This window comes from Musca autumnalis, unplaced genomic scaffold, assembly GCF_047663935.1.
Source record: "Musca autumnalis isolate F117 unplaced genomic scaffold, ASM4766393v1 scaffold_5, whole genome shotgun sequence".
NCBI classification, from domain to species: domain Eukaryota; kingdom Metazoa; phylum Arthropoda; class Insecta; order Diptera; family Muscidae; genus Musca; species Musca autumnalis.
The window spans coordinates 74353713-74371404 of record NW_027412088.1 but is presented as its reverse complement, the minus strand read 5'-3'; the positions used below and the strand labels follow the sequence as shown (position 1 = coordinate 74371404).

General features: G+C 34.8%; 2 protein-coding genes across 2 annotated transcripts in view; one reads left to right on the top strand and one right to left on the bottom strand.

Moving 5' to 3' along the window:
* Positions 1-4648: 4648 nt before the first annotated feature.
* Positions 4649-12365, bottom strand: LOC141404807 (uncharacterized). The gene is made up of 4 exons (XM_073988527.1): positions 11994-12365; positions 5309-5415; positions 5112-5250; positions 4649-5047 (listed from the first exon to the last, which is right to left on the bottom strand). Exons 1-4 carry the CDS (start codon positions 12103-12105, stop codon positions 4929-4931), a joined length of 477 nt encoding a protein of 158 aa, XP_073844628.1. The 5' UTR covers positions 12106-12365; the 3' UTR covers positions 4649-4928.
* A 118-nt stretch (positions 12366-12483) lies between these two features.
* The window catches only part of LOC141404809 (uncharacterized), a 70116-nt gene continuing 64907 nt past the window's right edge, over positions 12484-17692 (top strand). Inside the window, exon 1 of the mRNA XM_073988529.1 lies at positions 12484-12512. Within this exon, the coding sequence (XP_073844630.1) occupies positions 12494-12512 (19 nt within the window). The 5' untranslated portion in view covers positions 12484-12493. The remainder of the gene's footprint in view (positions 12513-17692) is intronic.

The following is a 17692-nucleotide window of genomic DNA, read 5'->3' as shown; positions in this document are numbered from 1 at the left end:
TGCCACGCTTATTTAGGTTACTTCTCGACGTAAACTTTCAAAACGCCGACACATGTGTCTTCTTTTTTTCGGTCCTCTTTTATAATCTGTGCGGGGTTTCTTTAAAAAAAAGTTCACTTTTGTTGTACACTGTTTTTTATTCCAATTGAAGTCGAATTGGCAATTATCTTTGTTGGTTTTTGCGCTCTTTATTATTAAGAGTTTTTTTTGTTAATAAATTGAATTTTTGAATTTTGCATTGGAATTTTGTTCCTAATACCTCATTGGTTTCTTTATTTGAATTAGAAGTGAAATCAATGAGTAGTGCCTTATTTTGGAGGCACATAAGAAAACATTTTACTAATCCTTGTTTTCTTTATTTTTGTCTCTTTTTCATGCTGGTGAGCCGTTTTCGTGTCGTTTCTCAAACCAAAAGACTGAAAGGTTGCCGGAATGTTCACTTTCGTCAGGAGATTATGAGGCATAATGGAATGGGATGGCAATCCTGGGAAGATGTGGTGATCAGTGCGGTCACTTTGTACTCAACGATGGATTTTTGGTGGCTGGCATTACTCGCCAGTTCCCTGAATATAATTGAAAAAGCGATAGTCATAACTCTCTCGTTATTCGTTGTGGACGACACCGCCAAATTCTACAATATAAAAGCGATCTCTTAAATCAGGTTCGGCACTAATACAAACGCATTGTTTGCGGTCACACGCATACGACTCGCTCTCTCCACAAACAGCGTGTGCGTTAATACATTGCTAAAATTAAAAATCATTGAAACAACCGACAGCAGAACCTTCTTCATTGACTTCTGAAAGAAGACTGAGTGGTGGTTGTTCTGTAGCATAGATGGGCAAAATTAAATTGAGAGTATGAGTGAGAGAGAGAATGAAAATGCACTGAAAGGAATTAAGTGCAAGCATTTTGTGGTTGCTGTCTTAATGATCCGTAAACATGTACATGGTATTGTATGATTTGTGCATTTAAAAAATTAAATAAGAAAATAATAATATTATTTTAAACACATGTTTATATTGCTTAGAGAAAAATTAAAAAAAATATTTAAACTTTTGTATTTTTTTCATCATAATATCATTTTTCCATAACATTATGCGTATTTAATTTATGATAATATGCGCAAAAATCTTTTCTTAAAACGTGTAACACTTTTTGTAAAATAACAAAAATTTTATTATGTTTTTATATACATTTCTAACAATATAATTCCCTTAAAAATAATCGTAGATTTCGTTGTGTGTACACAAGAAAACCACGCGCACACCCCATATGTGTGTTCATTCTTCGGCTTCTCAGCAGCAACTGATTCGAAGAGCGTAAGAATGCGTGAGGGTTAACAATCAACGCTGGCGTGTATGAAAGCCCACCATTGTTCTGTAGTTATTCTCATCAAGGGCACGTGTGCCCCTTTTTGCCGGATGCTGTTTTAAATTTTAATATCGTGTTGGTCTGGCATTGAGATACCCAAAATCAAACCAAAATCGTTTGGATTAACTTGTCCGAAAATAGTCGGAATATTGAATATCTTTGTTTATTATTTCACATTACGGTGCCGTTTCTGTTATTTGGTTGGTTCCAGTTGCTGCGATCCAGATCATAATTTGTTGTAATAGTTTTTCCTAGTCTTCGGCCTACCAGCCAATCAGAAGACGGCAACCATGTTACTATTTTTACAAGCTCAAATTTGTCGTGTAGCAACCCGCTAGAAATGAAAATTCCAAATGTCACAATTTAATTAGTACAAAACTAGGTCTAAGCGGTACTAGTACACAATTAACCCGTAAGTAATACAATGGGAACCAATTGACATCTTTTTTATCCCCAAGTAAACGACGCACAGTGGAAAAAAATACCTATCTAGCGCGCCAAAAGTCATAAAAATCACATACGCCAATTTAAAAATGGTTGTTGCAGTATTAATCTAAGGTGTCCACAGAATGCAACGGCATTTAAAATAATTTGTTTTGCATCAGTCTAAGCGGAATAACGGCCCGTTTTTGGTTGATATTTTTTTAACTAGTTTTCATAATATAGTTTAGTAGTAAATTTGTGATCGTCGCACGCACTCTTCCTACAAAGAAATTTTAAAGCTTTATTGAATTTAACATTTCGTGAAGCAGGTGATTTAAAAAATGTTGAATATAAGATGTTATTTATTGCAATTCGGATTTTACACTTAAAACATGTGACATCCGATTTTTTTCCAAATTGAGCACTTTGTTAAAGCTATTACTAAGGAGTGTCCCGGGATGGCGCGTAGATTTTTTATTTTATTTTTAGTACACATAGTTCTTAACTAATTTGTAAAATTTTAGCTGCAACAAACTGCAACATTTTATTTTATTAGTATTTGTATTAATATCATTTTTTATGTAAAAATGCTGAAATAAGAACGGTACCTTTCTATGGGGGCCATATCAATGCGTGTACCTGTGCCGAAAATTCTCCGTCGTAATATTTTATACCACCAACGAAGACTAAATGTCAACTTTCAGCTATATCGGTTGGATAATATGGCTAAAACCTCCAAAATTACCGAAATCGGTGGTACCGGTCTATGGGGGCTATATGAAAACATGGTCCTATACCGAAAATGTTTATAGGAGTGTATGCATAACCCCCACGGAGACTAAATACCAAATCCTAGCCGTTTCGGTTGGATAATGTGGTAGAAATCTTTAAAATACCGAAAATCGATAGGTACCATTCTACGGTAAAAATACAAATTTACCAAATGTATTAATAAATGAAGTAAAATTGTCAATTTATAGCTGTTCATATCGAATTTATGGACAAACATACAATAAAACATAGACTTTTACTTTTGGCGCGCTAAATCGGTACTTTTTTCCACTGTGCGACGTGGAGTCGGTTTCGACTATTTACTCTCAAATAAAATCCAACACTTTTTAAACAACAACAGAAGAGTCGAATGATAAATAAACTGGTATATGACTTTAAACTTGGAAATAGTACAATACTATCTACAGGTAATGCATAAAAAGTCAATTTTGGTTACCTCCTATGACATCCCCATGTTAAAGTTTACAGTTGATTGCACTGTAAGGGGTCTAAAGTGGAACTAATTACTGTAACCCTAAGAATCGACGAGTTACTGATGCCGAACTAGTTCATCTTGCAAGCGGGTACTGTAACCCAGAGAATCGACGATTTTCCGATACCGAACTAGTTCATCTTGCTAGCGGGAAGTTTTTAAAGAGAGCATCATTCAGCGTCATTCATTAAAGAGAAGTAAACATTTTACAACTTTTTTGGTATACGGGAACGGGGGTTCGGGTAAAATGAGGGAAAAATTGTAAAAACTTTTTAGTTCTGGAATAAAGCTTATATCGACTCAGAATTTTGCCCCAATCAAAAATATATACTTTACCTTGTCCCAAGGATCATTTTAATGTGCTACAAATGAAAAAAAGCAAACTTAATACATATTTCCGCCATTTCATGGAGGACGGTATACAAATGGAAAAAATGTCTGGTATAAATATTGTCTGGTGGTTGCCCCTTACCCACAATTTTCGTATTTTTATACCCTATACCACAATGTGGAAAAGGGTATTATAAGTTTGTTTTGGTAAAAATTCATGTAACACCGCGAAATGATGATCTGATATTCTTTAGCGGGTGAAATGGACCATTACTTTTGTATGAAAAATATAAAAATTTTATTTTTGGTCGATATTTTAATTCCTTGAGGACATATATATTTCGCAAAGTAGCCTACATATGGAAAAAAAAACTTCTGACCTTACCTCTGACGTAAATTGCAATAAAGTGTTTGCTAGATAACGGGCCTACTGCCTAATATATAATGGGTTCTGTGTAGAGAACCACATTTTTATCCCATGCTACATATTGTCTCTCCAAATGTTTATGTAACACCACGAAATATTCGTCCTAGACCCCTTATTTGGTATGCCAAAATTCATATCTCGACGAGATAAAGCGATTTAGCGTTGTGTGTCCGTCGATTAAAAATTATAAACAAACTTAACGCCGCAATTATTGACTGATTGTAACGAATTTTTTAAGGAGGTTGGGTTCGGGCCAGAATAGAAATGATTAGTTTTTGGTGATGATCGTGAAATATTCAGGGGATGAAATGGACCAAAAAAAAATTTTAACCAATTTTGTAGCGGCTTTGTAGGTCAAAATAATAACCCGCAAACATTTAAAGAAAGTTTGAGTTTATGATGAAGAAGAAGCGTACAAACCAACGTGAATATCAGATAATACTTAGCGGGTTAAATGGACTGCAAATTTTGTGTGAAATTGGTAAAAATTTCAATAACGTAGCGGTTAAACAACGGAAGTAGTAGTACTCCATTAGTGGGTTTCATTAAATTTTTGTTTGTGTGAACTAAATTTTCCTTTCCTGCTACAAAAATGTCTTTGTCAGGCTAGATAACTTTTTGGTTTTGGTCATAAGTATTATACATTACATATCTGATATGTGATAAATAAATTTTCACAATCATTGAAAAGAAGTTCGTGGAGAGCGATTGTCCAGGGATAGTGGTATAGGGTATCCCATGGTCGGCTCCGTCCGACTATAGACTTTTCTTACTTGTTTTTTTAAATATAAAAAGTTTCTCCAAATTTAAAGTTAACCGAAAGCCAAGTAATTAGCAATGACACAGTATTTGTTTAAAAAAAAGTTGCAAATCTGTCCAAATAAAAATACATAGATACTTATAGGTTCTAGAATAGAACTTTTGTTCGTTGCTTTTCAAATATCTTACACATGATTTTTTTTGCAATTTTAAATAAATAATTCGCAACTTAAGTAATTTTCAATAGCAATGCGTATAAATTATAAAAATAATTATATTCATAAAATACAATTCGTATTTAATTTACCAACAATAAGGGAAATTCATTGAATTGACTAACATATTTACAATTTATATTTTATCATAATAGTTGGGATGTTGAGGTCCTCTCGAGGTTTCTTGTTCCAATCGTTTACGTCTTATTTCACCAAAAGTTGTAGTTAAAATATGAAATATTAATACCTCCACACCTAAAGAAAATAGTTAAAACAATATTTTAAAATATTGCATGAACAAAATCAGTTTTTAGTTTACCCAGTATCGGTGTTGTCATTTGCAACAATTCGAAATGTCCGAATGGCATAAATAGTAAATTGTAACCCACATAAAATATGGTAACCGCCATTGCACCAAAAACACACAATGTTGATGGAATAATGGCCCAATGTCGGTTCTGTGAAAATTAAAAATGTATTAATTTATTTCGATACATAAATAAATATCTGGTTTACCTTTTTTGCTCCCCAAATTAGAAGAAGGCTAGTTATGGCCCCACCAATGAACACTGCTAAATGAAATGCATTCCTTTCCATGAAATCATAATGATGGTCTCCTTCATCTGAAATAAAATGGAAACGAAGTCAGTGGAAATCAATTAAGATCAATGTTCAAGTTTCATACTTGTATAAGGGTTGCGAATGCGGTTTTTAATGAAACTAATAAAACTTCAAAATACAGTCGAAATCACTTATAACGTCGGTCAAGGGACAGACGGAATTGTTCGCTATAACCGATATGTCGTTATAAGCGATAGGGCTCTAAAGGGCCCCAGAGATTTTGGACTTTTGGATATGTTTGTTATAACCGATATGACGTTATAAACGACGACGTTATGAGCGATTTCGACTGTACCTGAAATCGGGCGGTGTCTTTATATGAGGTCTATGTCCAATGCCCACAATTTTAGGTGGAGATTTTTGGTTAACTCCAAATATCAATCTAATTCGGGCAGAGAACTTCAAAATACGTGAAATAGGTACCGTTATATGTGGGCTATTCGAAAACATGGAAAAACTTAAAACTATCAGAAACCGGGGATATCGTTATTTGATCCACGATTTGACCAGCTTGAATAAGAAATTACATCAAATTTGGGCCGAAAATATCGACAAAAAACAAATACCTGAAATCCCGGGTACAGTTGTATGGGGATATACCAAAAGGGCGTACAGAAATAAGGACCCATGAAATAACACTCCAAACTCCAATTTTTGGGATTTTTTTTTTAATTTAAAAAAATGACCCCAATACAAATACGCCCCAAACTATGAAACACCACCAAACACCACAATGGAAAAAAGCCTCAAATAACGCATTTACGACCCAAAATATTTATTCAATAAAATTTGGGACGGGAATTAAGCAATACATTTTGGGTGTGATTATAGAGAAGGTTTTTTAAAGATATTCGTTCCATAGGTTTTAATGGTGCCAGGGCAGAACTCTTACGGATATAACTCCGAAAATTATATTGGGATTTATGTCCGTCAATAAATTCGGACATTACTCGCAAAATTTGTATTTGCTACTATTGGAACCAACAGTTTGGAAAAATGTTCGTTCCATATCCTGAGCACATTATCTGTATCAGTTATCAAATAAGCTTGCTGGTCTCAACAGGAGTATGTGTCTGTACTAAAGCCATCAGTTGGATGACTTAATCTTTGGTACAATTTTCGGACTTTATTCTGGCTCCTGTACATTTCAATTTTTTCACACTTCCGCTTTGCAATTTCTCTCTTATTTGTGGGCAAACGACGTTTCTCCTTTCCTCCCGATACCTCCCTCCTGTTGCTACTGATTGTAGAGTAGCCCTATATGCCGCATTTTTCTCTTCGGTAGCAGCACGAAACTCCTGGTCATACCATGGATTCCTTGGTGGAGATCTCTGGTATCCAAGAATGGATTTTGCGACTGTTTGCATGGGTTGACAATACTTTGCCATTGTGCTGATATGCTATCGGGACGAGGAGTACTTTGAGTGGAATATGCTGTGACCATCTGAAGTAATTGCAGCTTAATAATGTCCCACTTCCGTGTTGTGTCTGTTTGTATATTATTTGCTACGCTTAATCGGGTACGTACCTTTGCTGCAACAAGGTGATGGTCCGAGGACATGTTTGCTCCTCGGAACGATCGTATATTCTACACGATGAATGTCTTCCGTATATTACATCTTGATCAATTTGATTTCTTGTTTTCTGCTCTGGAGACAACTAGGCACTCTATAGAACAGTGGAGACCAACAAAATACAATCGAAATGACTGAATGTATGAGTGAAAACAGCAACAATCAAATTAAGTTTATCGTTTGTTTTTGTTCACACTGTACGTGAAAGCAAATGCAAATGAGGGAGAAAAGCAAATGCAAAGACAAATCAGTGGGGTCGCTGAGTATACTGTCTTTGTAAAAAGCGCATCCCTGCTATAGAATATCGAAATGCTTAAAGCTGGTAATGCTAAGTACCATAGCTTCGTTCCCGTACTTTTCAATAGTAAAACTCTTAAAAGAGAGAACTGCAAAATAATTGTTCTTACACACAAGTTTTTTGAAATAGTTCGGGAACGGAAAAATGGAAAATACGTCAAAAAAACTGGAACAAATGTCAAAGTCGGTGTATCAGCCAATCAGACGCCGGCAACCATGTTACTATTTTCTACACGCTCAAATTTGTCGAGTAAAAAGTTTTTAAAGAGAGCGTCATTCAGCGCCAGTTTTGTTTAAAGAGATGTGAACATTTTACAACTTTTTTGTGTACGGGAAGGCTTTTTTCGGGAAAAATGTGTAAAAGTGGTAAAAATTGTAAAAACTTTTTAGTTCTGGAACAAAGCTCATGTTTTTGTCGCTGCGAAGTCCATCAGGCTCATACCATTGCACTATAGGTAATTTGCCCTGTTTTTGAGACAAAAATTAATAACAGCGGAATTAAAGGATTTTTTAACTTTTTAAATTATTTATATGTAAAAGTGATATAAAACAAAGATTTTTACAGATAAATTCGGATATAAGGAACAACGGTTATAAGCAACTACGTATATAACGAACAAAGCTATTTTTCCTAATGCCATTTTTATTAGTTTTCTTATACACAACAAATTGATGAAAACGATCACGGTAGTAAGTAAAACAAATTTTGCCCCCGCGAGTATATTTTCCAACGAATTGTTACTACAGTTTTGTATATTTTTTGAATATACTTTAATAACGACGAGTTCAGTACTCCCTTAAACCGTATCAATGATTAATATGTAATAGAGAGATAAAATAAAGCTTACTACTGCCTCACCGTTTATAGAAAACCACGGATATACCGAACAATTTGTCGCCATTACTAATTTTACTTGCAATGAAATTGTAAACACCAATATTTTTTACATTTATTGTTTATTTCCTCAAACCAAACTTCCACAATTTTAAGACTTTTTATTGAGAAGTAACCTAATAAAATCTCATAAATTTCCAAAAACGGGCAAAATCGGGTTTTGAAACCTAGTAATACCAATGCAGAAGACTTTCAGTAATGTGTTCTAGGTGGCAAAATCACGGCCAAACACGGCCAATTTAGTATAAGTCTATATGAAGTGAGTTTAAGAAAAATAAAATATTTATTTCTGACTTTTTGTGTTTTTTGGTCCCTACACAAAATGTTTAAGCTATATTATAAATTAAATAAATTCCTCTCGCAATTGCCAATCTATTCCATTTTACATATATTTATATTTGGTCTATTTTTCCGCGGTTTTAAATACATTGAAATATGCCTTTCAATATATATTTTTTTATTTCTTCTTCGAAATTCTCACTTTGACTGCAGTTTAAACCGCGATAATGACGCTATTTTGAAAAATATCATTCATATTTATAAATTTTGACATGTTCTTTTTTCAATTCCAACTAAAAAATTATTATTATTAAAAGTTGTAAAATCGACTTTTTGCCTCAAAAACTGGGCAAATTACCTATAGTGCATTGCCAGATGTTCATCGTATTTCCTGTATGGCAGTAATGTCGGTCTTGTATTTTTATACCCTCAGCATTTATGCTAACGAGGGTATATACACTTTCATACGGGCAAAATGGTTTTAGACCCCAAGTATGTTTGGACGAAATGTGTTCCAGACAATTTGGAGTTGATTTAGCCATGTTCGTCCGTCTGTCTGGCTGGCTGGAGCGCACGATACCTCTCGAACGGATCAACCGATTTGGTCCAAAATTTGGGTTTAGTAATATTTTGCCCAAACTTAGTTTAAGTTCAAAGATGGTTACATTGGTCCACTCCTTCCCGTACCTCTCCCACAAAAGTTCGAAATGTTCAGAAAATTTGTGCGCACGATAACTCTAGAAGGGAGTAACCGATTTGGCACAACTTTGTACATCGTTAAATTTCTACCAGGCTTATATGAGGTTCCAACATGGATACCTCCCACACAAAATTTCGGTAAAGTTCAGTTTAGCACCTGCTCTCGAATCGCTTTGATTTTTGTTGTAACAATTTGTATTCACTGTCCCCCATACGACGCTACAAGTTTCATCAGGGGCAAGTCCATACTTCCTGAGCTAATAAAATGAAAGGTGCAAAAAAAACCCTATGACACCGTGTGTAGTGGTTTGAGCGCAATATAAATGTCTAACCAAAATCTGCCAATTCGGTCCAAAATTTGGCCCTCGCAATATTTTATCCAAACATAGTTTAAGTTCGAAGATAAACCATATCGGTCCACAGCTTCAGGTACCTCCATCACAAAAGCTCAAAAATGTTGGGAAAAGTGTGCGCACGATAACTCTTGAAGACAGTGACCGATGTAATCCATACTCTGCACATCCTAATATATCTACCAGATATAGATCAGGTTCGAATATGGACTATATTTGTCTACTCTTTCTGGTACCTCCCACACAAAATTTAGGATAAGTTCACTTTAAGACCTGCTCTCGAATCACTTTGATTTTTGTTGAAGCGATTTGATTTTTTGATTTTGATTTTTTTAGGCGCAAGTCCATATTTCTTGGGAAAACAGCCCGAAAGGTGTAAAAAACCCTATGTCACCATATGTGGCGGCTACGATATCTCTCGAACTGTTCAACCGATTTGGTAAAACACGTGTGTTTCGTGCTTTGTTGTTTGTTAACCAACGTAGGAAGCGAAGGGGATGCCAGATGCCGATTCCCCGCTGATGATTTAAACTTTTTGGAAAATGTGTTTTATTTCACAACTAAGGAGAAGTGTTCAACGATTTTTCTATATATTATTTTTTCTTTTTAAAAGTGTGACTATTTAAAAATTATTTAATTCAGTTTTCCTTTTATTAAAGTCTGTTATGTATTTCTTTGGAATTTTGTATGTACCTATGTGTCTGTTGTTGATTTGCCTTTCAATAAACAACCACCATTTATAAATGTGTGTATATAATGGAAATAGCCAGTGAGCGCTTACGCCAGTGAGCATACATTTCAATGTGCTTTACATTTAAATTTACGCTCCCTTGCTCTCAGTAACCGCCCACTGGTGCATGTGTTTTTTTTTTTTTTTTTTTTTTTTGATTTTGGGTTTGTATCTGTTTGCACCCAAAGAAATATTTGTTTGCCGCCAAACATATAATTTGTTTGCAGGGCCCAAACATATGTAATGTTTGGGATTGCTTGCAAACAAATATATGTTTGCTGCAAAATATGTTTGGGACATATGTTAGACAGGCGGTTTTTTTTCTGTGTGTAAGTGCAGTTTAAGGTCTGTTCGAAGATCCTTTGGAAATGCATGGTTATACGATGACCCACTGAAATGACTGGTGGACACGATATCTATCGAAAAGACATGACTCCCAAAATAAGGTCCACTACCATAATGGACTATGTCGGTCCATTCCTTTAAGTACCTCCTCTACAACACTTTTGAACTTTAATCCTAATCCATATTTTCGTCGGCAAGTTCAAATGTCCAAAATTCGATCAGACCGTAGATGAGTGTTCCAATTCACGTAGGCTGAGGGCATATCTCTGCCGACTGATACTTTTTTTACTTGTTTTATAAATGTATTGATTGATGCCATGTGTAGAAGTAGCGTCGTCTTGTTGAAACCAAAATGTCGCCGAGTTCACGAGCTTCATTTTCAGACATCAATCAAATAGTCGGCTATCATGGTCGCCATTGAAGGTTACTTTCTCACCGACATAATTTTTGAGGAAATATGAAATTATCATTATACCCCTCAGTAATGTTGGCGACATTTTCTGAGTATTTCAGCCTTGTGCAACTTCTCTAAAAGTAGTGTCTTAGACACGCCGTTCGGACTCGGCGATAAACAGTAGGTCCCATATCATTGAGAGAAGTCTCCCCTGTCCCGCCTGGGATGTTTGTGGAACAATTACAATGAAATTATCATTATACCAGGGGACAAACCACACGAAACCGTGTTTTTATCTGGATAAAGTGACACCTCTTGAATCTCTTTAGGTTGCTCTTAAACCAAATGCTGCTACTTTCCTTGTTTACATACCCATTAAGCCTCATAGCTGAACAAAATTTGGTTCGAAACATATTACTCAAAGAACGTGAATTTTCGTAAAAAAGTTGAACGATTTGCAAACATTGTTCAGTCGTAAAGTACAGTACACATTGTCAGTTTTGAATGACGATTTTTTGCAATTATCGATAACTGTCAAACCGTCCAGCAACCACAAAACATTTTGCGGTTGCATGATGAATGACAAAAATGAACGGCCACACTAGCAAGCAACAACAAAGCTGTCATTCAAAACTGACAATGTGTACCCAGCTTAAGGCATTCCACGATAAAATGCCAAACAATACTAAACAAAAATAACATGAGAACATGTCACCACTCACACGTGATCAGTCAAAAAAGGCCATTGAAGCACCCGATTTGAATAAACCTGAATTTAGTTGATGGATTTTATATTGTTTATTACAATTTGTTTTCGTATTCATAAATGTGTAAAACCGGTTTTAAACATTTCTACAAGAAAAAACATGTCTTTGCAAAAATACTATCTCTAAGGAATTAGACAACAACAAAATAGCTATGTGTTCCTGCACATTGAATATTGTTTTTGCAAAGACATACCACCACCAACGTTTTATACCAACATTTTATTTATAAGTATGTATGTATACTTACCCGCCCAACTAATTTTCACATAGATATCACCAAATTCAATGGCAATACACGCAAGACAAAAAACCAAAGCAAATGAACCAATGATAACCGATTGTTTTGTAAGGTGTTTCATTGTTGTAATTATTTTTTCTTTCACTGCAAATTCTCTAACAAAAATATTTTATTTTATTTATTTTTTCGCCCTTTGTTGAATGAAAAAAAAAACACAAGCGACTGTTAGTGTTCGACGATTAACAATAAACTGACTACAAAACAAAATGCAATCATGACAATATGATATGCATACAAAAAAAAAAAAACAAAATAAAAAAAGCAAAAACGAAAATGTGGTTTGAATGTCGGCTTGTTTACTCGCTTACCGTATTTGTGCTACGACTGTTTCCTTAATATGAAAATTCTTGGAATATTTTTTAATAAGCAAATATTTTAATTAGTATAATTTTGAAATGTGAATTTGTGCTCCTGCATGAGTAATTTCTCAATAAATTGGCTGGTTCGAAATGTGTGATAAGATAATAAGTAATGTAAAATATTGTATTTTATTGTCCAGTATTATTGACCTTTATTATTGAAAAAAATGTAACATTTTCGTTATTATCCGTGTTGCTGCTTTTATTATTATTAGTTTTATTTTGTAAAAATAATGTAATTTGATGGATGTGTCCTTCGGTATCACTAGTTTTTTAATATTTCTCACAATTCCAATACTAATCACAATCTCACGTTTAGTTAACAATAGGAAAAGCTTTCATTTATTTCCGTAATTTTTGATCGAAAATGTTATAATCATAGCATACAATTTTTGTTGCTTTTTCAATTTGAAAAATACTCCGGCACATTAAGTGCCCCTTGGACTCACAGTGCAGCATCTACATGCCAACCAATATTGAATGAAAGCGGCGAATGAGCTAAACAATTTGAAATACAATACATGTTGTTTTTTCATTGTCTGTTGTAAAATTCTGCTCTTCCGAGTGGAGTATATTAGGGTGAGGTATTTGTATGTGAAATGTGAGGTACTTATACATACCCACAAAAACTTCTTAATAACCAATTATTTTAGTGCTGCGTGTCGTCCGAAATAAGTGGTTAATTTTTACCACTAAAATGTATAGTTAAATAAGTAGTCCCGATTTTTAGCAACTACTTATTTTAACGCCCTTGCAAGGCCTTGTTATATTAATGGCTTAGTAAGGTGTTGTGTAAGGGGTATCTTTCCGTGGTATTTCCCCGTACATCTAATTATTGCTTTAAATTGTTTTACATGTCAATAGTGGTATAAAGTTATAAATAACGAGATTTGTTAAAAACAACAAACATATTTGACAAATTATCCCTAATCCTAGATTAATTAAAAAAGTCGGTGTATTCGACTGACATCAAGTATTGGTGAAATACAAATATTACAAATTCAATGCGGATGTTGTGTCACACCCCATTATCACTTTCAGTTGAAAAAAGAATCAGTAGAAGTGTTTATTTATTAAGTCTACAGAATATTTTCCCTTACATACATATGCACATTAGTGTTATGAGTTTTCGACCTTTTTTTTCAAAAATGATTTCCTATAGCAGAAATGAATTAACTTTTGCCTATTAATGACTAAAATAGCTTATATTCCATTTAAATGTTGAAAAAGGTCGCGCATAAACCACTTTTAATTGATAGGATATATGAAATAAAGCTATATATGATATAAAATGTTATATGTGCAGTGCTGCTGAAAACATTTGCAACTCAGACGCCTATATCACATTTAAGCTATTTTTAGGAACATTTTGTGTTTTAAAATATATTTATTTTTGTAAATAGATTCATTATTGACTCTACTGAAATAAATCCTCTCGAAGTGGGTTAAACCGGCAAAAAACTCTAGTGTAACCGTACTATTAATCAAAATGTTGTATTCCTATTTGATATTAACTTATTGCTAAACAGTGGGAGAAAATAATGGAGAAAAATTTATTGTTGTGCATCATAAAGTGATAATATCTTCTAATATCACCTTTTTCCTATCAGTAAAAAATTTGTAGCTGAAAACAACCGTAAACGAAATTCATGCTCAAACTTTGGTTATTTGATATTGAATTAAAATCTGCTGTTATTTGTATTGTATATCACGGTGCTCTTGAACCAACTTTAAAAGAATGAAGCTTACACCTGGGTTCAAAGATGAAAAAATAAAAAAACGCATTTTTACGGTTTTTCAGGTTTTGACGGTTTTGCTGGAAAACCACAAGCCCTATCCAAATGGAACTAAAGAAAATGTTGTAGCAGTGAAAGTTATTGTTCTTTTATGATATTTTCCTATGTTTTACTATTTTTGAGATATAGAAATTCAAATTGGGACAATTCACTGACTGTATCGTCTCCTTTAAAAAAATGTAATGACTGCAATTTCCCAACTTAAACTTATAAATCTCAAAAATGGTACAACCGAGGAAAAAAGTTCGAATCCCAATCTTGTAGAGAATTTTTACAGCTATAAGATTTTCTGTAATCCCATTTAGATAAGACTTATTGTTTTGAGCAAATAGTGAAAACCTAACAAAAAACCTAAAAATGTGAACGGAACTTCTATATCTCAAAAATGATAAATCCTAGGAACGAATTTTCAAAGCTATAACGTTTTTCTTAGCCCCATTTCGATAGGACTTGCGGTTTCCAAGCAAAGTCGCGAAAACCTAAAAATGTGAACTTTGACCGTGATTTATTTAAAAATGCCTCCAGCGATTTTTTTGTTTTTTGATTTTTCTCATCTATGAACATTGCTGTTTTAGAATCCGCAAGAACTTCCCAGTTTAACGTTGGTTCAAGAGCACCGTGATATTGTACCCTCAGCCGTTAGGCTAATAATAAAAATGTAACCAGCGTTACAATTTGGAGTCGATTTATCCCAGTTCGCCCGTCCGTCAGTCTGTATGGCTCGATCCCATTATAACTCTCGAACAGATCAACAGATTTTGACCAAAATTTGGATCTCGCAATATTTTGTTCAAACTTTCTTTGGACACTTCCCCAGCCTGATTTCAAAATGCTTCCCTAAAATCTTGAGCAAAGTCCAATTCGATTGGAGTAGGTTCGAATATGGATCGATTCACTTGAGGTCTTGTTTACAGCTATATTGTATTTTTCGTGAGTGAGTCAATGGTTATATCAGAATTGGTCCAAAAGCTCTAAATCTTACGCCGACCAACTAATTTGACTTCCAAAATTAGGTCCACTTCCATTCATTCGATTCTTTCAAGTATCGTCTGTTAAAAATGCAAAACTTTTGCGCTTTCACCGAAGTCACATTTTTGATCATAACGCCAACAATCGAGAAGTTGTACACCCCAAATATTTCAAAGTTATTGTCGGAAAGTTTATACGTCCAAAAAAGGAGACGAAATACAATTTACAGAACAAAAATTGGCTATATAGCCCGTTTTCACACAGGCTGAGGGTATATCTCTGTGGGCAAACCCTACTGTTACTTTTTCTTTTTTTCCAGAAATCAAACGTTATGAATTTTCATAAGTTTGCCTCCGCTGTGCCGACAGAAGTGTGAAATAAAACACATTTTCTTCAAAGTTGAAATCATCAGCGGGAAATCGGCATCTGGAATCAAATGATTATATAATGTAACAAATAGGTACATACATCCATATTTCAAATATACATACATATGTATGTATGTGTACGAAAAATTTATTGATGTAATTACGAATATTAAATGCGACTTCTTCCTTGTCCACTAAAATATTTCCATTCACCTTTTTGATTCAATTATAAAATATATTGTACATTTTATTTATTGAAAATCACAATTTATTTAAGAAAAACAAAACACTGATTTATCCACTCACTTTACCGTCTTTACTCAACGAGGTTACCTAGAACACTGATGAAAAAATACCAACATAATAAATACCATTTTTTTGTTTCCGTCTTCGCTTGCTACGTTGGTTAACAACAACAAAGCACGAAACACATGTGTTTTACGCATTACACCTTGCACACAGCTCTTTATTATAAACCACCATTCCGCAGCTGCGAGAGCCCTGTTGTTACTCTCTTTGACAAAAATCCTCTCCACCCATAAAAAATATGTTCTAACATAAAAACAAGTAAAATGTGTCAGTCAGCTTTACCGACAGATATATACCTTCAGCCAATGTGAAGCGAAATTTTCACTTCCGGATAGATCGAATGTATTTAAGGTCCCTTCAGAATTTTGTGGCCCTTTTTGGACATTTGAACTTGCCGACAAAAATGTGGATTAGGAATTAACTGCACTAAGAAACAAATGTTGAACTTTTGTAGGGCAGGTACCCGATATGGGCCATTTTAGGCAGGTACCCGATATGGGCCATTTAGGGAGGACCGATATGGGCCATTTTAGAAGTTAAACTAAATTTTGATAAAATATTAGGAGATCCAAAGTTTGGAGCAAATTGGTTGCCCCTTTCAAGTGATGTCGTCCTAGCATTTTAGTGACATTTTTTAAATATTGGGGAGAAGTACCGAAGGTTGTGGACCGGTATTGCCCATGAAACTAAGTTTGGATATAATATGACGAAGACCAAATGTTGGACCAAATCGGTTGAACAGTTCGATAGTTATCGTGTTCTCCGACCGCCACATATGGTGACATAGGGTTTTTATACACAATTCGTCCTGTTTTCCCAAGAAATATGGACTTGCCCCTGAAAAAACTTTTACCGTCGTAATGGAGGTAGCGAATGCAAATCGCTTCAACAAAAATCAAAGTGATTCGAGAGCAGGTCTTAAAGTGAACTTATTGAACTTTTGTAGGGCAGGTACCCGATATGGGCCATTTTAGGCAGGTACCCGATATGGGCCATTTAGGGAGGACCGATATGGGCCATTTTAGAAGTTAAACTAAATTTTGATAAAATATTGGGAGATCCAAAGTTTGGAGCAAATTGGTTGCCCCTTTCAAGTGATGTCGTCCTAGCATTTTAGTGACATTTTTTAAATATTGGGAGAAGTACCGAAGGTTGTGGACCGGTATTGCCCATGAAACTAAGTTTGGATATAATATGACGAAGACCAAATGTTGGACCAAATCGGTTGAACAGTTCGAGAGTTATCGTGTTCTCCGACCGCCACATATGGTGACATAGGGGTTTTATACACAATTTGGGCTGTTTTCCCAAGAAATATGGACTAGCCCCTGAAAAAACTTTTACCGTCGTAATGGAGGTAGCGAATGCAAATCGCTTCAACAAAAATCAAAGTGATTCGAGAGCAGGTCTTAAAGTGAACTTATCCGAAATTTTGTGTGGGAGGTACCCGAAGGAATGGACAATAGTCCATATGCAAACCTGATCTATATCTGGTAGATATATTAGGATGCGTAAAGTATGAACCAAATCGGCCCTTCCCTTCAAGAGTTATCGTGCGCACAAATTTTCCGAACATTTTTGAACTTTTGTGGGGGAGGTACCTGAATGAGTGAACCGATATGGCTTATCTTCGAACTTAAACTAAGTTTGGACAAAATAGTATGAAGGCCAAATTTTGGATCGAATCGGCAGATCTCTTCGAGAGTTATCTTGCGCTCCAACCACTACACACGGTGTCATAGGGCTTTTTGCATCTTTCAGGTTATTTTCTCAAGAAGTATGATTTTGCCCCTGATAAAACTTGTACCGCCATATGGGGGCCGTGAATACAACTTGCTACAACAAAA